This window comes from Fundulus heteroclitus, chromosome 1 (genome assembly GCF_011125445.2).
Source record: "Fundulus heteroclitus isolate FHET01 chromosome 1, MU-UCD_Fhet_4.1, whole genome shotgun sequence".
Classification (NCBI taxonomy): Eukaryota; Metazoa; Chordata; class Actinopteri; order Cyprinodontiformes; family Fundulidae; genus Fundulus; species Fundulus heteroclitus.
Window position 1 is genome coordinate 8,206,528 of NC_046361.1, and position 25,625 is coordinate 8,232,152.

The 25,625-nt window shown below is 39.0% G+C and overlaps 1 protein-coding gene across 9 annotated transcripts in view; it reads right to left on the minus strand.

Moving 5' to 3' along the window:
* Positions 1-16,733: 16,733 nt before the first annotated feature.
* Positions 16,734-25,625, minus strand: part of LOC105925910 (potassium voltage-gated channel subfamily KQT member 2) — a 46,439-nt gene continuing 37,547 nt past the window's right edge. For 5 of the 9 annotated variants that reach the window (XM_036126445.1, XM_036126405.1, XM_036126525.1 and 2 more), the window contains 4 exons: positions 22,327-22,458; positions 21,767-21,835; positions 20,954-21,047; positions 16,734-19,768 (listed from right to left, as the gene is read on the minus strand). In XM_036126445.1, the coding sequence (XP_035982338.1) occupies positions 18,920-19,768; positions 20,954-21,047; positions 21,767-21,835; positions 22,327-22,458 (1,144 nt within the window). In that variant the 3' untranslated portion in view covers positions 16,734-18,919. Of the gene's footprint in view, positions 19,769-20,953; positions 21,048-21,766; positions 21,836-22,326; positions 22,459-25,625 lie in introns of those variants that run through there. The other 4 variants (XM_012862009.3, XM_036126857.1, XM_036126658.1 and 1 more) reach the window with 2 other exon arrangements.

Below are 25,625 nucleotides of genomic sequence, written 5' to 3' on the forward strand. Positions count from 1 at the left end.
TGATACCAAAATGTGTTTTGATCTAAACCCTTTTATAGTGACTGTGGTTGTATCTTTAGGGATGTTCTGCTGCTGGCAGCTGGACGATCCCACTGCCACAAATATTTCCAGCCACAGGTTTTCTTTCAGTAATGCCCCGTTTTTAGCTCCATCCACCATCTCAACAACTTTGACCATTTCACAGTAGACCTGCTGTGTTGGGGGTAATGTGCATTGTTGGTCTTCTGTCACACTATTTGTTTTACACGTCAGCCAAAAGCTTCAGTGCTGGTTTCATCAGACCAGAGCCCCTTGTTCCACAGATTTGTTATATATCCCACATAGCTTGTGGGAAACTACGCATGGGAGTTGTTGTGGCTTTCTTTTAATAAGTTGTCTACCCACTCTTTCATCAATGTCAGATTTTTGGAATGGACAACTGATACTTGTCCTGTCAGAGATTCTTCCTCCTGAGCTGTGGACCTCTGTGGCTCCTCCAAACTTACCATTGTCCTTTTGGCTTCTTCAAGGATTAATGTCTCCAGCCCAGGCCTGTCAATTTAAGTGGACCGCCATTCTCTTTCAATTTAAAAGATCGTTAGAGTTGTGCGCAATGACATGTCCAAAGCTTGGGATATTTTTTTTTTCAACTTAATTCTGTTTTAAGTCAGAATCAACAGCTCCATAAAAGGGCGACATCATATGTGAATATTTAGGGGCAATTCAGAATAACAATTTACCCTATAGTCATGTCTTTGAACTGTGGGAGGAAGCTGGAGTAGCCGAGGAGAACCCACACATGCACAGGGAGAATATGGAGAAAGACCTCTGGCCAGGATTCAAACCCAGAACCTTCTTGCTGCAGAGCTACAGTGCTACCAACTGGGCCAATGTGCAGCCCCTCTTGGAATGTGCTATTTACGTAAAAAGAGACATCTTTAGATGGGGGGGAAAACCTGATGATTTGGCATATTTACATGGTAAGCTGAGCTCATGGAGCCTAGACCAGACCGACTAAAATAGATTAATATGACTGTCCTCCACAGGGCAGAGCAGTCCAGATCATGTTCTGGGGATGCTCTTCTTTATACACAACTCCTCTCAGCCTAAACTGAGTTAAAGATGTGTTTCAAGTGATCCTCAATTCAGTCTTTTTACTTCATCCATGCCAATTTTGACGACCAAAGTCTGAATGACCTTGGTTGTCTTTAAGTTGTACAGGTAAACTGCTCTTTCATTTGTAACACTGACATTTATTCTACTGTTCAAGGTACTAAATGTTTAAGGGAAATCTACTTCTTTCTCTTTTTTCACATATTTTTTTGTGTGCCATGAATTCCACTTACATGAAACTAACATACATATAATGTGTTGTTTCTCATTCTTGTTTAAGGACTGCAAAGCATCAGTCAGGGTTACATACCTTGTTGCCCCTGGAAACAGTGTTTGCTCCTGAACGTTGTGGATATTACCTTGAAGCTCTTTGTTAAATTGGAGGAGAGGCTGAGGTAAAACTGTCTGAACTGTGTATCAAATTTACTCACAAGATTTAGCAGAAAACATTTGTATGCATAAACATGTGCGTATAAGTATACAAATGTTTAGGTCAGAGTACTCAAAAAGTATTTGTCCCTTAAAGATTTCTTCATTTTTTTTGGGGGGGGGGGGGGTTGTCACACTTAGGGTCTGTTCACTAGATCAAGCAAGTTTTAATATTGGACAAAGATAACCTGAGTAAATACTAAATGCAGTTTTCAAATGATTATTTAAGGGAGAAAACCTATGCAAACTAACCTGGTCTCGTGTGAAAACATGAATACATCCCAGCTTAAATCACGTACTGTTTTGTGTTTTTTCACTCTCACAAGCCGCAGCTAGACCGGATAAATGCCAGAGCTGTAGAATTGAGAAACCTCTTAAATAAAACTTCTGCCAGAATAAAGTAGGTAGGCTAAAAGATCTCAAAAGCATTATTTCAGCCTCCAATCAAAGATAATCAAGAACAGATGACAGACAAACATGTTATCAGTTAAATAATATATTAGATCAAATGTTCTTGTAAACATTTGATGGAATGGGGCTCTGAAAAATAAGTTGCTATCATGATCACATGGTCTGTGAGGAGGTGAGCAAAGGGGAAGATCGCTGAATACCTGTTTGAGGCATTTGCTGTTTCTTGAGGCATTTGCTGTTTCTTGAGAACATTGGAGAGTTCTGCTGAATCTGCATCCTTATCTTTTGGTAGTGCAAAGTGGAGAAGCAGCTGACTGTAGATAGGAGAGCAAACAACGAGCACTTCAGGATTTGATTCTGGAATCAGATCAGTTTAGAATAGGGTGATGTTGTTTTAATCATGGGTAGCACAAAACCAGCGGACTATGTGAGGTGGCAAAGACTAAAAATGAAAGCGATTCCCAGAGACATCTCTGTGGGAACGCTCTGGTGAGTTATCCATGGGACAGATTTGCCGTCTAAGGTCGGAAATTCCGATCGAAAATGATAATGGCTGAGTCTGCATGTGGCATTGCTGAAACAGGGATAAACTAATGAGATTGTTTCACTGCCAGGATTGGTTAAAGCACTGATCTTGAGTGAATTGGGATTGCAAAAGATGGAGGCTGGTAGTAAGCAGGGAGCGTTGTCCCATTTGAGAAGCTTAAAAGGAGCCACATAGGGCGGGAGGATAAAAAAAACTCAGGAGTCATAAAGTAGAAGAATGGCTTCACTTCAAAGTGATGTTACTGATCCTCAGACATACCTTTTTTTTTTTTTTTGCTCCACCTGGCCATAACATTGGGAGGTGGTTGCACTGAGATCAGAATAGAGGAGACCTCCCGGAAAGACTGCAGCTGTTCAGGTGGTGCGTTCTCTAGATTTCTGTTTGATTTTAGTTTGATTGTTAAAGTAAGTTGCCTGTAAGATTTTGGTTTGAATTTTAAACTGAAATTAAATCAGGTAATTTTAGGTTCATCCCAACTATTACCACTATTAATTTGCAACCTTTGCATGCTGCTGAGAATCAGGGATTTTGTGCTATGGAGCAATCTTTAGATATCACATCCCACCTCAAAGATACTACACAGATCCACAAGAAGAACAGTGAGGCCAAAACAAAGTGGCGGGATCTTTTGCAGGTACAGTTGCTCTAACGATGCATGGAAAGCCACCCCCATAGACCATATCATATAACATGGTGTGTGCTCCAAACGAGAGCACTATCTAGAATATGGTTACTCTTAAAACAACAACAAATTGACATCTTTCTACTTCTCCAATGTTTGTATCTGTTTGCTCTGAGTTTAATTATGTAGTGTTCCTTTTGCAATTAAGCGTTTTTTGTTTTTTTTTTGTTATATATGTGTGAGCTGAGGGACCCTAATGGACCCTAGCAGCTCTCATCATTCTTTAAATGAATTCCTGTGTTACTTCATTAATGTAAAAGCTCTTCTTGCAAACACATGCCATCCCGTATAGATTATATCAGTCAAGAGATTTACCATACAGTCCAAACTGCAGCATGTGCACAATGAAATGTGATGGTTCTGGAGTATGACCCAGTAGTCTTTATTGGCTTTGCAACAAAATATGCCGTCTTCAGCTTGTATATCATGTTAAGACCTGAAAGCCACTCGAAATGTGTCGAACATCTCATCTGCATGGCCCTGACCAATGGCTAATTAATAGAGAGGGTTCTAGAAGTGTCAGAGTAATCATGATTGGCATGAGCTATTACCAACCTTAAACTATGAAATGAAGAGCTGTCAGCTTTAATTTGTTACTTTCGGTCCTGAGGGCACCACCTAATTACTGTTTTGGTCACCTGTTTCATTTAGACTTCTTTAAAATGGAGGCCTAGAGAAATGTTCGCATTTGTATCATGTTAGAGTAAATATCCAATATAAAGAGGATAACAAAATGGTTGTTATTACTGGACAGATTAGGACTTATTCAGGCAATCATATGAAATGAGTATCCGTTTGAAAAAATGCTAAACAAATTCCTAAAAAGGATTTCTGGATATTTATTTTATTTTATTATTGCAGTTTAAAATGTGCAAGTTTCAATAAACCACCTTCCATTTTCTCTGCTTTGACAGTGAAGAGATGGGTAAAGAAGCAGCTAACTTAGGTTTTTTTATCCCGTATTACCAGGGACATACAAATCTCTACATAAATGATGAAACGCCACAGCAAATCAAAAACACAAATATTTTCTGGCTTCCTGAGTACCATGCCACATCTCCTTTCTGTTAAAAAGTTTGTTTCATTAAACTTCCATCCAAAGAAATCCAACATAAACAAGTAGGGGTGGTTTTTTTTTATTTCATTTAATCAATTAATTTATTTATTTTGCTCTGTATTAATAAATTCTAACTGATGGGTTGTATTTTTGTCCCTGAAGTATGACCTATGTCCATGAACTTGTGCTTTATGAACATTACAGGCACATAAAGCTGGTAAATACCACCACAACTCTGTTTTGGCTTCCTTACACAGCTTTGATTTATAAAATATAAGCTAGTATTGACAAATGTGATGGATTTGCTCAATGAACTGCCCCTAAAGATTCAGGCCTCACTCACTTGAGGGTTCTTATCTGTGTGCAGATCTCATGTACAAGTTTAGATAAAAGGTCATTGGTGGTTTTCAACATGACATCAGCTATCACATACAAAGCGGCAACAGAAACAACAATGTTCAATCACACCAATCTTTAAAACAATGTGAGGTGGACTGCAGTGCTAGTGGCTACTTATTAACCTCTAAACTCTGAAGGTGGATTTGGGAATGACAGCAAATGCAAATAACCAATTCAACAATATATATGTGGATGTGTCCGCATGAAGTGGTGTTCCAAGTTCAGGTTGAATCTGGTTTGGTTAACAGCGAATGGAAAAAAGCAAAGAGGGAAACCCCCTATTTATGTGACAATAAATATTATTATAAACTGCATTTATTCTTTTTCTCTCTCTCTGGCCGCTCCGGCTTATAACAGATTAAAAAGAAAATGCAAATATCGAGTCCTGCTGTATTAGCACTGTAAATATTCATCAGTATGGTGCCCTTCATAAATCTTAGTATTGACAGAGGAGGTACTCGTAAAAGTTTTAAGATCCTTCTCTATGCTGTAGATGTGGATGGTGTTTAACCATCTTATGGCGGGCAGATGTCTGGTAAAGCCGTATACTCAAAACACAGTGGTCTTTCAAACTTTGCTATATTCAGTTATTTGACAACCACTATGCTGTAATAAATTAGAAAGTTTAGGATACAGAGGTTTGGCTTGGTTTGTCATGGTGGGTTGTTCTGACTGTTCATACAGAAAATATAAAAAGTGATTCATTGAATTCATTTGTCTGTAGGAAAGTCAGATAACAGAAGAAAAAAATGACCACACTGGACCTTCTAGAGGAACTAAAATGTCTAAAAAGATTTCTTTTGTTGAATCTGTGGAAAGATCATTAACGGTTCGGCTGGCCCTCCTGTCAGACCCCTGCATGGAAGCTGTGCTTGGCTTCTTGGCTTTAGATTCTCTTGAAGCTAAAAACTTTAAGCAGATAAATAGCCAGAGGTTCTGGCTTGTTAACGAAATTTAAAAATACATATCAAGCTGACACATACACAGCCAAAATGTGCATTAACTCTAAATATGCAGAACGGTATTATTACCTGTCATTCTGCAGGTAACATGAAAAAGATCCAACAGACAGACACTGGGTGGCAGATTCAAAGAAAAGACATTCAAGAAAAAGGGAAACATGTCCAAGGAGACAAAATAAATCCCAAAGGGCAAGGTAGATTTCCGTTAACAGGAAGCCTTGGCAGCCTTTTATGCTGTGGAGCTAATTCGAGTAACAAGGGACAGGTGTGCTGAGGGGAGCTGGGTCAGCTCACTGGCAAAGGGCAGATCCTTAATGAAGGTTCATACTAAAGAAAAGAGAGAAGATTGTGAAGAAGGAGATGCAACAGGTTCTTTTGTTGAAGACTGAGCCATTTAGCAAGCAGGGAAAGGAAAGCTGAATACAAAGTGTAAAGTTTTATCACACTAAAAGAGAAAATTAATAAAAAACAGCTAAGATCCAAGACTGAAATACAAGTTTTAAAAGGTTTGATCTGCGTTTGGTGTAGAGTCAGTGTCCTCAAGTCAGCAGTCTAGGGTACGATTCTCGACCTTGATGACTTTTCTTCATGTCTTCACCTCTTCTTTCTGGGCCCATTAACTGTCTGATTACTGCCCGAGAAGTAACGAAACCCACAAAATGATTTTAAAACAACCAAAGATTGATCTGCTACATTGCAAGTAAGTAAAAACCTGCAGGTATTATTATTATTATTATTATTATTATTATTATATGTTTTATGGAACTAGTGACATTTATTGTCGCTTCTTGCTTGCTCAGTATGAGGGATTGTTGCAAAGCCATGTACAATGCAGACGACTCTCCCTGTGGCTCTATGCTTCTCCAGAAGTGAATGCTGCTTGTCGGGACTTTGATGCAATCAACTGGTTCCCTTATATAGGAAATTTTTGACCAATCTGAATAATATGATTGAATTTGAATTTGTAAAGTGCCTCGAGATGACATGTTTCATGAATTGGCGCTATATAAATAAAATTGAATTGAATTGAATTTATTTGATGGTTAACTGACAGGAAATGGAGTTGAGAGAGAGGGAGAAGGTATGTGTCAAAGGTCCATGGAGCAGGATTCGAACGTTGAGGACTGTGGCTTCCCAAAAATGCCCAAAAGAGTTCCCACTCTTAAGAGCTTCCAGTCTTGGGGATGTCGCAGGCCAATCAGAAGAAAACATGGTCTAGCATGATGAGTAGGACGCTCACATTAACCACTGAGTTACAAACCCTCAACTAACGTTTAAAAAAGAGATGTTTCTCATACAAATATCCTCAAAAATTCTTGAGCCACAAAAAACAGCAGTTTAATTTACCTTTAAACATGAAAATGATTGTCTTTGACTGTTGTAGTTAAACTGTGAACATCATTAGTTCAAGTCTGTCGTCCAACTGTTTTTAATATTTGCTTTAGTTTCCATTTTCCTATGTTTTATTTTGTTTCATTTTTTCTACATTTTATTCCAACTGCTTTTATTTTCCTATATTTTATTCATGTAAAGCACTTTGCATTGTCTTTGTACTGAACTGTGCTGTAGAAATAAATTTGCCTTGCCTTTTCTGTGAAAGCTATCCTTGTAATCAGATGTGGGTGGTAACTAGTTACATTTACTCAGTTGCATTTACATGAGTAACTTTTTGATCAACATGTACTTTTAGGAGTAGTTTTACTGCACTTTACTTTTACTTGAATCATAATATAATATGCACCTGAGAGACAACACCCTCAAGTATATGTTAATATGTGAGACTTTTTATTTGTACACAAACTTTGTTATTTTAATGTTATTTTCTATCTGCTGAGCTCATTGAGGTTTTTGGAGGTTGAATGAATGTACGGTAGACATTGGATGTTGTCACTGGAAGTACTTTGCACTGTTCTAACTATACTGTATCTATATTAACTGCTGCAAGCATTGCTTTCAAGTTTAATGTTGAAAAAGATTATCCTGAAAATTGTTTCTTCTGCCTGAATTTGTTATTTTGCAATCAGGTTATACTTTGTACATTTTTTTCATTTTTGTCTTTAAAATACCAGAATTTGCACATACCCTTATATTTTTGTTTGTACGGTTATATCATTTTTAAATATTGAATCATCAGCTGTTATCATCAGTTTTACTTGAGTAAAAATATGTTGAAGTAGTGCTACTCTTACGTGAGTGCAATTTTTGGCTACTCTACCCAACAGTTCTTGTAATAATAGTCAAGTAAAAGTAATTTCAAATGATTCATGGAGCAGATTCCCATTATAAATTAAAGAAAACACATTTATCAGTGTGACACAATCATCATGAATCGTTAAAGCTACAACAAGGAGATTTCTCAGCTGGAAACTCTGTACCTTCTCATTCTGGTTAAAGGCTTAGTAAACTCTCCCAAGGTTTCCAGACTGTTACTCTGTGCAGATACAAAATATTCTGTCTCAAACTTAAATACTGAAGATGACATGCCTCTGCATGACCTGACAAGAAAATAGAAATTGGTCAAACATCACATCTTGAGGGCCACACATGCTACAGACTTTAGATCTATTCAAAACAACTTCTCATCCCACACAGATGGTGTCCTTGGATCCTCTCCATGCAATAATGTTCTTATGACCCTGAGCTGTTATGCAGTTATGATCAAAAGATTGAATGGGAGTGCAGCTTGCAGCCAGAAAGATAGTGATTATATTCTACTCCACTCTCTTCTCCATCTGGTGTTTTTAAAATCTGGTGGAAAAAAGAACACAATTTTCTTACTGGCTGTTTAATGCGACTTGGTCACACTTTTCCAAAAACTGCATTGGTGAGTAGGCTAAAGAGGTTTTCTGCTTGCCTGAAGTTGCTGCCTTTAGCTCAGACTGGGGAGTCACCAGAAACTCACAGACGCAGCAAGTTCTGCCTTATCAAGCCAAGATAACACGATCACTGGATCCAATTCCATTTTAAGGTCTTGTGCCCCACTGGATTTTCTTAACGTGGAAAAATATTTGCCCAAAATTCCGGCAAAGTTTTTTTCTTGTTTGCCATCACTCCTCCAACATGCTTCTGGAGCTTTACCTTTACTTCAGTATGGTTCTGGAGGGATTCAATTCAGTTTCAGTTCAGTGGGAACGTTTTAAAACAAAATTAGAGGAAAGACAAAGGATGTGATAGCTGGGAAGAAACATTTTTTAGGTGGGACATTTGCCTCTTCCTCTAAGAGTGAGAGTTCAGGAGATAACAGGGAGGTCAAACAGATTAAAACAAAGTCATCCTGTTTCATTTTGAGCTTTCAACCTTTGTTTAAAACAAAACAAGGTGGAGCTTAAAATGTCAGCAGCCCTTTGGAAATTTCAGAGTGAAGGCAAAGATCTCCATTCTTTAGTAAATAAATACAAATAATGTTATTTGGAGTTAGTAATGCTAAACATGCTAACTGCTAATGTAAGATGCTAAAAACATGCTAATGTGTCAAGACTGTGATTCCTTTTCTCTGAAGCATACAGTGGGACATCAATGCTGCTCCTAATATAAATAATAAATCAACTTTGTTGGCACAAAGGTTAGAAAAAAATAGGAAAATAAGAACCCTGTCAATTCTGAAATGGAATATGCTAAATTTGGTATTGGCAGATCAAAGCTTTACAAAATTAGGGATCAGAAATTGGCCTCTAAATTCTGATCGGGCTTTTCTAGTCATACTGGCCACACAAGTGCTTTACAGAAGAGCCACATTCACACAATCACTAGCGCGCATATATTCATACTTGTTAGCCTACCCCTGAGCTGTTATGCAGTTATGATCAAAAGATTGAATGGGAGTGCAGCTTGCAGCCAGAAAGATAGTGATTATATTCTACTCCACTCTCCTCTCCATCTGGTGTTTTTAAAATCTGGTGGAAAAAAGAACAAGTTTTTCTTACTGGCGGTTTAATGCGACTTGGTCACACTTTTCCAAAAACTGCATTGGTGAGTAGGCCAAAGAGGTTTTCTGCTTGCCTGAGGTTGCTGCCTATAGCTCAGACTGATGAGTCACCAGAAACTCACAGACACAGAAAGTTCTGCCTTATCATCCAATTTAATTTTGAGGTCTTGTGCCCCACTGGATTTTCTTGACATGGAAAAATATTTGCCCAGAATTCCAGCAAAGTTTTTTTCTTGTTTGCCATCACTCCTCCAACATGTTTCTGGAGCTTTACCTTTACTTCAGTTTGGTTCTGGAGGGATTCAAAGTGGGAGACCATGCAGTGACCTGGCCTCTTCTGTAGGAACACATTTGAGTGAAAACAGTACCTGTATCAGTATCTTGATGTATTCCTTGTCAGCTGTGCAGAGAGTGGAAACAAAAGTGGAAGAGCTTAATTCCTCGAGCTCCATAGTTGGTCTCGGGGGAGAAATGACGCAACAATCAATTTCGGACCAATGAAAATGGTCCTCTTATTAGTTTAATCTTTGGAGATTTAATGATGATGAAGCTAACACACAAAAAGTTTCTCACTTTAAGTTTGTCCTTCCGTTTCTTTTTAGGCCCCCTATTTCACATAAGGTCAACTTAAAATTAGACCAGGAGTGCTTTCTTTTCACTTCAGTTAGAAAGCAGACACCTTAATGCAGTTAAATCTTTGCATAACCTGTTTAATAATGTCCACACTGTTCAATTCCAGTCCGAAACACATCTCTTTAAACAGTTAGTTTTCATGCTTAAAAGTAGAGTTGGCGGTGTTTCTGTCACGTCTTCCGCTCCTCAGGAGGGATCGCCTGAAATAAATCTCCCAAATCCACTCTGGTCTTATTTCTTTTCACTAAGGCCTGCCTCTTCTACTTTTAAATTTTTACGCAGTTTGCTTCTTATGACTCTCAGCCATGTTCAAAGTTTACAGTGAGAGCAGCAGAGCTACAATAAACGGCTAAGACCAAAGCTAACCGCTAAGCTAACTGGATAGATAAACATGCGCAGCTCGAGGAAACTAACATGGAATAAGCACACACACACAGGCGTTACATGAACGTCTCAGAATGATTGACGTGTGGGACAACCAATAGATAAGATGATATCCTTGGAACTTGAGGGACAGAGGAGTGTGAGGGCAGGACGAGACAGGAAGGCATCTGATTGGTTCTTCCCATTCAGACTGAACGGAAAGATACTTATTAAAATTGTTATTTTTTTACAGACCTACAAATCTCACAGAGATCTAATCTTCTAATCTCCTTTTTCTGAATACATAATGTATTGACCACTGTCAGGATGTAAGGTCCATTTAACCCAGTATAATAAAAAGTGTTTCTGAACAGGATCACCAACTATAGCTTTAATATTTAGCTTTTTTGTTGTTGTTGTTGTTGTTGTTGTTGTTTTGTTAGATCATTAGAAAATAGATCCTTGTGTGGAAAAAAATAAGATTCTATATTAGATATAAATGATTGCAGATGAAATGTTTTGGATAAACATACACAATCACTTGAGTTCTTTTGATTAAATTAGGCAATAAGATTAAGGAAAGTATTTCATCTTTCACAATGATTTTTCAATAGCCAATGAGAACGATTTTAATTTAAACGAGACACAGTAGTATGACGTAAAGTCTCAATCAAAAACAAAAGGCAAGCTGGAAAACCTTTGGTCCTGCCCTACCATTCATGAAGGTGTTTCATTGACGTGCACTGCCTGCCTAGACATTGTTGCAGATCCGGTATACCATTTCACAGAAACAATATCCCTTAATGACAATGGCATTTTTCATCAAGACGCTGCGCCGTGTCCCAAAACAAAAATGGTTCATGAACGTATGTAATATGGACATGTGTTACATTTAAAGGGCTAAAATTGTAGAATAAGAAAGGGTAGCTCTCAGTCAAATAATTTGAATTGTAATATGATGCCATTTTATTGCTAAAAAGGAGCCAAAAAACTAATTATCATAAATCACCATAATAACATGTAAACAGGTAGCCAACACAGCTCTTCAGTAATCTTTCCGTCCTCACTCACAAACACAGGTGCAGTCTCAGACAATGACTCTGCAGTCCAAACTAATGAATGAAGCTAATCCTTCCAGTCTGTTTATACATCTATGAAATGGTCACTGTCTCTCTCCGATCTGATAAATGGCTGAACCGTGTTGCTTCTGGTAAAAGCTTTGAAGCTTAGCTCACATTCCAACCTTGTTCATGTAGGGTTGGGATATGTTTATTCCCTTAGAGTCTGTCCCACAGCTACAGTCACTTTTAATATAAACCTCCACACCTGAGGAGAGGAATTCATTGCAAACATAATCAATGTCTTACCTCATGTGTGCTTCGCTATAAATCACCTCTTAAAACCTGTGTTTTCTATATGTCAAAGTGTTATTTTATGTGAGTGCGTTCATGTTTATTATTTACAACTTCATATAGGAACCGTATTCCTTTGTGGCAGGTAACAGCCTATTGCAGTCACAAATCAGTAAAGCATTACAGATTGCCTCTTGTCGACTTCCACAGGCTTTGTCTGAAATGCAGCCACTGTGTAATGACTGTAATTGAGATGTATGTTGGCCAGTATTATTTCGACCACTAACGACCCCCGGCCCATGTTGTAAAGGGAGGAAGGAAGGTCACCTGTCTGTGTGTGCCCTTGGTAGAACCAGAAGACTTATTGCTGATGTTACCCAACACCTTACAGACATAAAAGTGTTTACATGGAAACCACCAGAGCTGTGCACAAACACGACTGGAATCAAGGCCACCCAGCTATTTCTTCCACTCATCTGTAAAAGCAGGCAATGATTTTTGCAATATTAAAGCTCTCGGTTTGAGCCGCGCTAATTTGGTTATGCGTACTTCTTTGTCTCTGAAGTGAAAGAGTAAAGGGTGGAAGTGGTAGTACAAATTGGCTTCTTTTTTGTTTTGTTTTTGTAAAAAGCATTATCTGTTGGTAAAACTGTTTTGTATCAAAATGCATCCTGTCAATCTGTTTCCGCGGGTTATTTGTCAGGGCGTCAGTAAGTCAGGTCTGTAATGGTTTTATTGATTGTTTATCCTTCATATCCATCACAAAGGCATCCGTCTTCTGTTGCTGTGTAATGACGCTGCTTAAACACACCTCTCATCTTTAAAATTAACGTTGCACACAGAAGTATTCAGGTGATTGAAGTTTTATCTAAGCATGAGTCAAATAAAAATTTTCTTAGAATAATAACCTTCAGTGAAAATACCATGTTTTCACTGTTTCCTGGTATTTATACTGATATATGATCTTGTATTTATCATGATCTGTGTTTAATTAAAACAGAGTACCACAATTATAACAATCTGACATTGGCTGGTTCTTTTGTCGAACTGTCTGCTATTTAACATGTGTGCCACTTGTAATTTAGGCTTTAGTTTAAAGGTACATAGCCATGTTATATGATTATTAAAAAAATACCAAAAACCGTTTGATCATGATAAAATAAGGTTATATACACCAACCATCTATCCTGATAGTGTTTTGATAGCCCTTTTTGAGCCTAAATATAATACTGCAACGGGCGCGATGAGCAGATATAAACCGATGTGGCGCCATCTACAGGTAATACTGCAGAACTATCAGAAAGCCAGATGGCGACTACTAAGTCTCTAATAAATAATGCCGGACCTAGTCTGACCCCTCTGCAATCCCTTGTGGTAAAGCGGCAGCTCGGCGTGATCAATGGCCAACCGTTATTATTAAATAAACCCACCTACGGCAACTCTAAGAGCCTTATATCAGAACATCACGGAAAAAGAAAATTCTCGTTCTTAAACGGAAACAGGGAGACAGCATCAAGGTAAGAACCAATCAATCGATCAATCTATTTATAATGTTGTTTGTACTTAAGACCGTAGAGGCTAAAAAGAGCATTGCTATTAATATTTTCACAGTGTTAGCTTTAGCGTCTGCTTCAGTGAACACCAACGTTGATAATGTATTCCCAGCGCCATTCCAGTCTTCCCTCTTCGAATCATATTTTTTTTGTGTTTTTTTTTTTTTTTTTTTTTACACTGGATCTTAGGCTTTTCTTCATTGTTTCCACACTTCACTGGGAGATGCTAATAGCCGTTAGCTGCCTCCATTTTATCCCCTGCAGCACATGCACAGTGTCGTAGTTCCATTGTTATTATAAATAAACACGAAGGGCTTTATTTACAAACAATTGAGCAAAAACAAAACACAAAACACCAAAATAACAACTAATACGCCAACAGGACATAATAATCTTTCCCTCACTTTTAGACATTTAATCAGACCAAATTAACCTTTTTAAGGACGGCTAAATGCCAGAATAATTCACACATCACATCATGGTGCTGACATCGCCGTGCTTCGCAGTTATGGGAATTGTGTTCTATCTTCTGCCAGCTTCCCTGGTCTTTCTTTCAGATGTAAAAAGATGATCACTATGAGCAAACATTCTAATTTCTGTTTCACAGACCACAGCACATGCCCCTAGAATAAAACGTCTCTGGTAATGAGTATGTTTTCAAACTGTAATCTGGCTTTTTATGTCACTATTGGAGTGATGTTCTTTCTGCCCATGTAAGTACAGCCACAGAACACTCTGGTCACTTTAACCCTATGTTGCATCTCATGAAGAGCCTTTTGAACAGGAGGAACAGTATGACAGAGACATTTTGAAATTTTTAATTTACAGTTTTGAAAACCCTGATGTTGACACCAGAAATTATTCCATGCCTGCTTTGTTCAAAAGTAAAGCCAGACTCCATCTCCTTGATGTTGTTTGGTTTTCTAATCCAGTTATTAATATTAATGCTTATGCGCACAGTTTGTCCTTTAGTGGATGGTGTGGTTGGTCAACCCGTCTGCAAAGCCCCAGGTGATAGAATAGACTGCTTATGTCCTGTGACTTCTAGAAATGAGCAGATCAGTTGCTATTAGCAGAGCCCTCTCTACAACGGACCGCATGGCCTCACAATGCTTAGCAGATTGGTTGACCTGAGGTTGTGCTTCAGGCATGACAATGTCTCACACCACTTTACTGATGATACCCAGAGGTTTTGTGGACATCTGTCCGGTGACAGCAGTAAATAAATCATGTTTTATTGATGAAAGCCTAAAACGCTGTGTCTCTGTGTAAAAGTCCCTGATTTATTCCTCACTTCTTTAAATGTATCCTCTAAGCAGCCAGACTCTGATGTTTTAAAGGGATCTGATCAGAGGTTATTCAGGCCCTTTGTTGATGTCAGCTTTTCCTGGAGATTATTATTGTTGTTGTTTTGATCTTATTTTCAATTCTATCTGATCAATTTAACTGTGTGTCTTTTCTTTGTTAAGCTGCTTAATTAAAGTGCCTCACAAAAGCAATCCCACCGCTTAAACTGTTTCCCATTTTTACCTTATACAGCTGCCACTTAGACAGTCCAGCCACAGGCTTCGCTCTCAGGATTTTCTCTCCTTCAACGTTCCATCGGCCCGATCTGAACTTGGGAAAAAAGCCTTTTCTTGCTCTACTTGAAGCCCTCTACAGCAGGATCTGAAACTATCCACATTGATTCCTCTTGATCTATTTATATTTATCTTAAGAAAAATCGAGAAATCTTCTTGTAAAACTTGCTCCTTGTTTTTATGTCGGAATTTATTAAAGCTTATTTAATTGGATTCAACTGTTTTCATTATTTATATTTTTACTGTGTTTGTAACCTTTTTGTTGTTTTTGTTTTTTTTCAAAATAGGTCTCTCATAAATGAGATCTTAGATCTCATCTCAATGGGACAACATGTATAGATAAATATTAAATCAAAACCAAATGACTAACATCTATGAACATAAATTCATTTTATGGTCTTTTATGTGACAGATAAAAAGCAGTGCCCAGTTCTGACACAGAAGGAAAATGATGAATTGTTTTCCAATCTTTTACACATAGATATCTGTAAATGATGGGTATGTCTGTCAGACTGGCACATTTAGATACTGGCTCTACTTTGTCATTTAATTCAAATTGGATGGAGAGAATTTGTGATCAATTTATAAGACATAGTTGCGATTGCTTTTAGGTCTTTACTTTAACTGGGCCATACTGACGCAATGCATCAACCTAAAAGATTCCAGCGTAGCTCTGGTTTAGGGCTGTTGTCCTGCTAAGTTGTGAACCTACGTCCAAGTCTTTTCCGGCCTCTAACAAATTTCCATCAAGAATTACCCTGTACCGTTTTTTATGATGGGAAATGTGGTCTGGCTAGCATGCTTTGCTAATATTTTTATTTAATTTGCATGCAGACCAAATGGTTTGTCCCAAACTGACTAAAACTTCTTGTAGATTTGTTTCTGACACTTTTTCATAAAGCCATGATTTGTGGAGTCCACAGCTTTTAGTTGTCTTGGCGATAGATTGTCACAACTGAGCTGTGGATATCTGCAGCTCTTCCTGAGCAACCATAGGACTAATGGCTATTTCTCTGATTAATGCTGTCCTTACCTGGCCTGTCAGTCTAGTTTGACGTCCGTGTCTTGGTGAGGTTGCAGTTGAGCCAAACTTGTTCATTTTTTGGATGATGTAGTGAACAGTGAGAGATTTTCAGAGTCTGGGATTTTTTCATGTGCATTATTTTCCTTCTTCTTGATAATTATGCTTCGGTGTGTCATGCTATTATGCTATCACTACAATATAATAAAGTTTGTAACTGTAATGTGACAAAATGTGAACTGTTTTAAGGGGTAACTGTGTTTGCTAGGAGTTGTAATTCTAACCAATGAACAAGTCAGACAAAGAATAAAAAGCTCCTAAACTCAAGGGATGAGACAAGAAATTATAAATTTAGCTCCAGAAAGGTGATTCCAATAGAGTTGAATATCATTGATAATCAACTGGAGACTGTGTCAGGCCTGTATTATTTAAAATTTTCACATTATCTGCTATCGGTAGTTTTTCATAAAAGTCTGGAGACTGACTAAACAAGAACACTTTTGAGCAACATTGCAAGAAGGTCTGGCTCCCTGGAAGCAAAGTATAATAGAAATTAGTGGTCAAACCTTTTCACTACATTGTACTATTTGCTCCAGCTAAATCTAAGTTCTTTGTTGCCATCTAGTGATACATTGCCACTGTTACATGATCATCACGCACACATTCTTTAAAACAGAGATTTCTCATTTGAAAATAAAATACAACAGAAGTAATCAAACTCAAAAGGTTCAGTGATGTACAAAGTTTTATTCTTGAAGAGGATGAAGGTGCCGTTACATCATGTGTTGAAGTTGGTCTGGTTTATTAAAATAAAAACATGCCTGCCGCTTCTTGTGTCTTTTTTCTTTTCTTTTTCTACAATATGGGTTTTGTAGGAACAGTCTCCACTAGATTATTTTTCTTTTCATGAGTTCTGCGGTTGACAAGTAATGTTTAAATGTTGGAAGTTGGTTAGTAACAAATAGGAACTGCTCATGCCAAAAATCCGTAAATGCTGTATGTTCAAACTGAATCAAATTGTCAAATATTTCACCTGTGTTTTTAATCCACAGAATCTCATATGACCACTGACTGGAGATCGACTCACCTCTTTTATGAAATATTGAAAAGGAAATAATTGATTCATGGACTTATAAAATGGATTCTGGTGTGAAAATAAGGCTATGTGTGTTCAAAGAGGTTTTCAGTTGCCCTATTAGCTTCCTTATTGCATTTCCTCTTCTGTTGCAGAGCTGACGTAGCGTCAGATAATCTACATGAAAGATCAAAGCAGTGCAGGATAAACATCATCATGTCTGAGTAAGAAACTGACGCCTCCAAGGTCACTCAATCCAACTTCAACAATGCATTTGGTGTGAAACCCATAAAAATATACAAGCTGCATCAAATTGCTTTTCTTTTTTCTTCTTTTTTTTGCTTATATTTAACATTGCACAGAAATTGTGTGCAAGTCTGCCTAAAAAAGTTGTGTTGGTAAAATTTTGCAAGCCCAGGTGGCATTTGCATGATTGGAAGTCAAGCAAAGCCTTTCAGGAGCATTAAGAATACTCGCTTGAAACCCCTCATGCATGCATATTGTGTTTTACTTCATGTTTTATGCACCACTTTGTCTGTCTCTACAGAACAGTAAAGCAAAGTACTTGAGCTGACCGTTTGTTGCTATTTTGGCTTATAGCCTGCCTAACACAGTCCTAAAATCAACCATTTAACATGCCATGCAAGAGGTTCTCAGTAGTTACCTTTTTTTTACCGAAATATTTGTATTACTGTAAGGGGAAGTTAATTTTTTTTTTTTTGCATTGCTTTTCTTGTTTTTATTTTTATTGTATGTGTGTGTGGGGGGGGGGGGGGGGTCTGTAAACTGAATTATTGACATTGTAAGCAAGCAAATTTGTTTTTACTTTGCAAGAATCTACTCAATTACCATAGCAAAAGGTTGGGCGTCGAAATACCTCAAGTCATTCAAAGATATAGAGGTTTACAAGACATTATGCTAACCAGATTTTCACAACTTTGCATTACACAAACTGTATTTTTTATGCAAAAATGTTTTTGACATAAAACGTGGTGTTAAACTCTGTGGCGATCTAAATCATGGTAAATACTAGCAGAATGCAGAAGGTTGATATTTCACTCCAAACCATTCTTGACTAAAACGTTTGACAAACTTAAGCGCCGTCTCCACTTCTCCACATAGGCTTTTGAACTGATGAAAAAAGAAAAGAAAATTAGCGTTTTTGTTGTCTGGGATTCCTATCAAAAAGACTGTAGTTCCTTAGCTGTGCCAGTAGGGGGCTATAATAGCAACTTTAATAACACCCACGTTCAAAAGAGACTTTGCTTTGACACTGTGTCATTTCCTCTCCGTCTTACACCTTTGTTGAGTTACATTTGCAGTTATTGGGAAGCACAGACGGTGTTAGTGGGGAGGTAGTGTGAGGGCTTCTGGGTCTTTGCAGACTTCAGAATAACCTCTAGCTATCTAGTCCACTAAGCCAGACCACTGATGGTGTTTTGAAAAATCTCAACTTTTTTCATCAGGAATATTTTTTTGTGGATGAGAACTGCCAGCACAGCAGAAATTTTTCTTTTCACTAAACATCCATGTCAGTATTGACAGGGCCTCCAGATTTTTCCCAATCTCTCAAGATCTATAAAGTATACAAAGCAATTGTCAATAATAAATGCTTGTGAAATGTTTCATTATAAACATAAAATATGAGGAGAAATGAGGTTATTGGACTACCGCTAGTAATATAACCTCTGCCATAACGCACAACCTCTTATTTGAGTCCACTCAGAATTGACTAAAACATCATCATTGCGGACAGCAGGTTAGTGGGATTGGAGCTCTGAAGATCTCGTCTTGGCACTGATCTGTCACCACCAGCCTGGGCAGAGCAGTCCTCCGACCTACTTCACTCCCGGCCAGCCCCTCTCCCCACAGGAGGCCTCTCCGGTGAAGGACAGCGGTGAGGGAGCATACAGGTCAGAGTCTGTATCTGACTCCCCTTCAGCTATAAAAGGTCGGACCCTGGCGCAGACTGAATGTCCGCCTCCAGCTTCAACCGCTGCTCCGCCTCCTCCTGGGCCTGTGAAGAAAGAAGGCCCGAAGAAGTCCTCTTTGGCCTGAGAGATGCTGAAGCCACTGAAGGAGCGCTCCAGCTCCTCGTGGTCAACAGATGGGATGGAGAGGGAGGTGTCGCTCTCCACAGCGGTGGCGTCATGCTGACACCTGTGCCTCCTTTGGCGCCTTCTGCTCCGCGAGCTGCTCTCCCTGCCGCTCCCGCACGGGCCGGAGGACGACCTGTCATGCATCGGAGCAGGGGGAGGAGGAAGGCGGAAGACGGTGGGCGACTGGTCGCCGCCACCTCCAACTGGTGAAGGGGTGTTGGCCAAGCTGCTGCCCCAGGCGGGCTGGCTGAGGGGGTGCTGCAGCTGGTGCTGCCAAGAAGTAGAAGGGCGGCTGTTGCTGCCAGATGGAGTGCCTTCTGACCTCGCCACGGACTGACCAAGTAGAGGATCTTTCTTTTCCAGAGACCCATTAGAGCGTGAGACATCTGATGCTGCTGCTGAACATGTCTTGGCTTTCTTCACTTCTTCTTCTTCCTTCTCTTCCTTGGTCTCCTCTGGGCTGTGATAAGGCGGCGCGGGACACGTGTCTTTGGAGTTGAAAAAGGCCTCAGTTTCTGAATGGCTGATGCCCATTCGCTGCACGTACACATTGACGAGGAAATCAAGTTTCCTGTCCATGCAGCCCACCTGCAGGAAGAAAAGAAAAAAAAAAACACGATACAAAGTTTAAACTCAGAACTGGAATTATTGAATCAGCAGAAAAAGAGAACCTATAGATATGCATATAATACTTCACAAACATAAATCCATTTGAACATTTTGACATCTTGTTGTGTTGGTGTTAGTAGACCAACACTGAGGAGCGCATGGCAGGAAACACAGTAGTGGAACAGAAATTAAATGCATTAGTATCCAGTTCCCCTTAGTAGAACCCCCATCTACTGCAGTGACAGCTCCAGGTCTTTGGGGGCTTTGTCTCTACCAGCTTTGCACAATAGACAATAAGATGTAAAACTGTACAATTAAACGGCTAATTAAAATTATTTATTGTGATAATGTTTTTGCCCATGCATCTTTGCAAAAAGAAAAAAAGCTCATGCTCAGTCAGATTGAATACAGAGGGACTGTGAGCCTCAATTTTCAAGCCATGTGACAAAATTCTTTATTGCACACGTAGATATGGACTTTGACTGGGCCATTAGCGAGAGTAGTTGTTCTGCTGGAAGGTCAGCCTCTCCAGGCCAGTCTCAAGTGTTTTGCAGACTCGACAGGTTTCCTTCAACGACTGACTGTTATTTATTTGCATCCAGCTTGTAATCAACTCTGCCAAGCTTCTCTGTCCACGCAGAGGAAAAGCATCCTCACTGCATGTTGCCGCCACCACAGTGTTACATGCTGTGTTCAGGGTGACGTGCAACTCTTGATTTAAACCCCATATAACTTTTTGCAAATAGGCGAAACTAATTTTGCTCTCTGACCAGAGCACCTGATTCCACACAGTTGCTGCCAAATATACTTCTTATGGCTTTCTTGCAAAAATAACGTTCTTCTTTCCATTCCTCAGTCGAGCCGAGAGTTGTATCTCTGAAACTCCTCCAGAGTTACAAGGGGCCTCTGGGTTGCTTCTATGATCAATGGTATCCTTGGCCAGCATGGTGGTCTATTAATTAAGATATGCTCATGGATGACCATGTCTTAATAGGTGTACCCTATAACATTCTCCTTCCCTCTCTGGATGTACAGTTCCAGTAAAGATAAAGTTTGTCATCAAATGACAGGATGTGAGAAGGTTTTCGAGGGTATGAATGCTTTTACAAGGCACTGTTTATATGCCGTTTGAACTGGTGGACAGTTTCGCTGGAACATTCCTACCTGTTTCTCCACTTTGACTAGTCGCCCCATCATGCTCTGATCCTCAGCTGCATCCCCGTCGACTTTGGGACCTTTACCAACTATCTGATCAACTCTAGGATAAAAAAAAAAACAAGAATAAGTCATAGACGGCAAAAAAATGTTTCTGTGTTAGCCAGAAAACTTCAGAAGATTATTATTAAAAATGTTAGAGATGCAAATATGTGGATGGGTCTGAGATGAAACATGAGAAAATAACTTTGTCTTCAAGCTCCACAAAAATGATGCCGTTTTAAAAAGTAGTGGCTCACAGTGAAATGTGTGGATCCATGCATTATGAAACTAGCACCAAAGCCTGCTATAAGACATATTTAGTCTGCGGCCAAAATGCATCACTTGGCATGCCTTTGCTATGCTGATCATGCTTCATTTCCATTGCATCCTATGGGGGAATTTCCTCATCTGTCTCTCCACTGGGAGAACAAGCATCTAGCACTTAAAACCCCTGTTGAGTGAGGCCATAGGATGTGGCTCACTGCCATAGGCAAGCACTTTTTTTTTACTTAATTGTTTATTTTTTCTCCTCTTCTTGGTGACTGATGATACAAATATTATATTTTAACAAAGAAAACACCCTAAAAATTGTATCTTAAAATCACTTAATTAATATGTTCTCTAAGGTTTTTCAGGAGACAAATCAAGAGGCCTAAGCTCAAAAGGGGTCTATCAGTCAAAATGACAAAGGCAGCATGTAACTGCTTCAATATTTGAACTATGGTACACAGAGAATAAATGCTGATAAAATGCTCTAAAGGTGCAGTCTATTAACCTAACCTAGGACCTTCAGTGGACTTCTTATGGCGAGGTGTTGTTGGGGGAGGGGGCCCCACAATCATATCTATCCTGGCAAGGCACACAGAGACGATATGAGTGCAATGCAAAATGAAGCAAAGTGAGAATCACATCAGCTTTGGAGAACACGTTTCAATATATTCCACACACACAGGGACACATGATGAGTCTGACTTGCTGCATGGATGAAAAGTGTATGCATTTTACTGATGGAATATATTTTCCTGTGCATGTTAGACCTTCGGGGCATCAGGATTTAAAGAGGCTGATAAAACTAATACAAAAAAACAAAAAACAAAGACACGACAATGTTATACTGAATACATTTGTGAAGGAGTGAATTGTACTGTGATACTTGACAAAAGCTGCCGGTATAATACAGATCTGAATACAGCACATGTAGCTGGACGGATGAGACAGGCAAATCAATGGTGTGTGTGTGTGTGTGTGTGTCACAGCATGTGTGTATCCACATATTTCAACTCTATCATAGTGCATAAAGTAAACGCATAAAGTGGCTAAGACAGTAAAGGTGCACTTGCCTGGATTGCAGGTTCTTAATGCGACACAGCATGTCCAGGTGACCCGCCGAGTACTGCTCGATCACGTCCATGACATCATAAGGCCGCAGACTCTCTTTGAACCTCCTCTTTGACACCAGAAACTTCATGACGCTGCGAGGGGTGACACCTCGTTTTCACATACCATGTGACACAGTGAACCTTTCAGACACTTCACAGCAGTTATTTTGGATCTGCGGAGCAGGTCTGCTGTAACACCTCCCACTAACAACTAACAGTCTGACAGTGACACAGCTTGCAAAAGATCTGGACCCTGCATTTCAGCCTTTCCTCCAGCGACAATTCAGTGCTAGCATATTGTGAAAAGCTAGCATAATATATGGTTTTGAAACAGCTTTCTGAAGCTGTAATGGCCTTATCCTATAAGATAAGATGACTTTGATAAATACCACCCCTGCAATGTCTTATGGCATAGCTACACGGTTTGATCCCCATCTAAGCCATGATGGCAAGAATTTTCCGGGACTTGGGTAAAAATGCTGTGTCATCACGCTGCTAATACAAGGCGGCCTTTTTACCCCATCATTTTAACCACTGCAACAAAAATGACGCAAGTATAACTCAAATACTTCAGAAATGGCCCAACAATAACTTAAAGGAGCAGTAAGTAATACTGGCACCTGGTGCCTCAAATAGGCAAAACAGCTTGCTAGTCACAACAATCTAATTTGCCGTTTCTAAACGGTGTGTTGCTGTTGTGAATTTTTGCTTACACAGGACAGGTCTATAATGTTGTATTCTGTTTTATTTCTGGTCTGCTTCCCTTACAGGCTTCCATGTTTGCAGGCTGTTGCTCTTTTGCCAAGATACAATACCAAATGCTGTGCTTTCTTTTGGGAACCCAGGCTGAGGAACCAGGAAGTAAAGATGAACTACACATTGCACAGAAAGAGTTCCTCACCATACCACTAATTTTGAAAGGAGAAAAACTTGTCTAAGACATTATTGATGGAGAGAACCGATTGTTTATAGGGAATGCTAGTTCCATCCTGGTTGACAAATGAGAATGATTTAGTTAATTTTGCGGTAAATGTCTTAATTATTGCTACTTTAATATCATGTTATGCTATGCAGATGCTTGACCTACTTTCTGATTAATTCAGCTAATAATTAATGTGACCACAAAGATGCTATAGGGGGACTCACACACCAATAAACTTTCATCTAGTGACATCATGGTGAACGTAAGGTAACCCATCCTGATCCGGCAAGTATAATTTCTACTTCCTTCATCTCAATATACACACAGTATTCAAAATACAGGTGGATCTACAGAGGACCCGGGCTTGACTCCCGGTTGTGTCAGGAAGAAACTTCGGCGTAAAAAATGTGGCAAGTATGTGTGCAAGTTGTAATGATTATATGTGGCGACCCTTGCATTACAGAGCAGCCGAATGGAGCCACATTCAAAATATGGCTGGATCAAAAGTGACACACACACTTTGAAAGTGATTAAACTTAATGTTCCAGAGGAGTGAAAGGAGGCATCTTTTTTACACATCAAACAGAGCAGGAAGCCTGCAGCCCCAAATCCTCTCCCTAGATGCTTTCCCTTAATACCCTGAAACATGTGGCCATAACACCACACTTATTGTCCTCTTAAGAAGAGTTAAGATGACCTAGACAACTCACAGGATTGACAAATTAGCCAGTGACTCGTGGAACCTATTAGTGAAATATTTTTATCAACAATGTATAGGCCTGGGAATCCCAAACTAGCATCAGAATAGATGAGAGGTGCAAAACCCCAAAAACAGAAGTCCAGATGCCTTGGATTAAAGCAATGAGGATTGTCTCATCACGACATTTTTAACCAATAAAACGGCTGGTAACACAGTGGCAAAGCAGGTTATTTAAAAACCCTTACAGATAGTCTGTTCAGAACATCTGGGTCTTATTTCTTTAATATTAATCAAAGGATGATGCATTCTGCTGTGATAGTAGAAAACCTCAGCATAAATTTTTCTTGTAAACACAGTTATCAAAATGAACAATATGTATGATATATAAATGGGCAAGTGGCATGTGGTAGACATGTACAGTGTTGTGAAAAAGCTAAATTTCCTCCCTTACAGGTTTCCTCTCTCCCATTTTTGTCCCACTTAAATGTTTCAGATCAAACATATTTCAATATGAGACCAACATAACTCGACTAAAGATAAAAAGCAGTTTTCAAATTATCATTTATTTATCAGGGTGAAAAATGAGCAATCTAAGCCAACTAATCTGAGGTGAAAACGTAATTGCCCTTAAACTTAATAATTGGTTGTACCAAACTTAAAGGCAGAAACGGTCATCAAGAATTTGCAACAGTAACGAGGCTTTTACACTGCCGTGGAGAGGTTTTGGCCTTTACTGAGGGCAGTGAAGCATGCAGTGCTGTACACGTTGTTCTAGGTTCTTTTGTGACCGACACAATGAGTCATCGATGTGCCACTTCTGGGACGGTTCTCCACTGTTCTGTGTTGGTGGATCATGGCTTACACTGTGGTTGGGTGGAGTCCAAAAGCATCAGAAATGACTTTGTAAAAACTACAAGACTTAGACTTTGTTTGTTATCCCTTCTTGAATGTTTTTAGAGCAGACATATTGGTTTGCTCTATATGAGAAAAATCATATAGGTGCAGTTAGTGAAATTGAACCAGAAATGTAACGAATCAAAAGACGTTCATGATTTAACTAGGGGGTAACTTGGCTAGAGCAGCGTGTGACAGTAGAGCAAACAATACATTAATCTAATAGCCCTCTGGGTTCTGATTCTTGACATGAGACCTTTGCTTGCATGTCGCTCCATTTCCTGTCTGATTACTGTCAATAAAGGCCACAAAACCTTAATAAAACCAAGGGTGCAATTATGCGTACCGATACTGCCAGGTGGGTTTAAACATCAAATCATCATTTAAAAACTTTTTTTTTTACATTAATTCAGGTTATCTTTGTCTTATGTTGAAATTTGTTTGATGATCTGAAACATTTAGTTTCGACAACAAGGCAAAAGCAGAATAAATCTATAAAGGGTCAAATAAACTTTTACAGCACTGTCACAAATTTAAACACAAACTGGGGACATTGTGTTAAAGCTGTAAGAGTCTGAGTACAGCAACTAAAGTCTAGCCTATTTTATGTTAAAAAAATGGAACTTGCTTAAACAACAATAAAGCTAGTAAATAAGGCCAGACCTACACATGATCACAGCAATAAGTCCTGAGTACAAGAGTCTAAAAGTCTAAACGGGGTTGTTTTCTAAATTATGTTTGTGT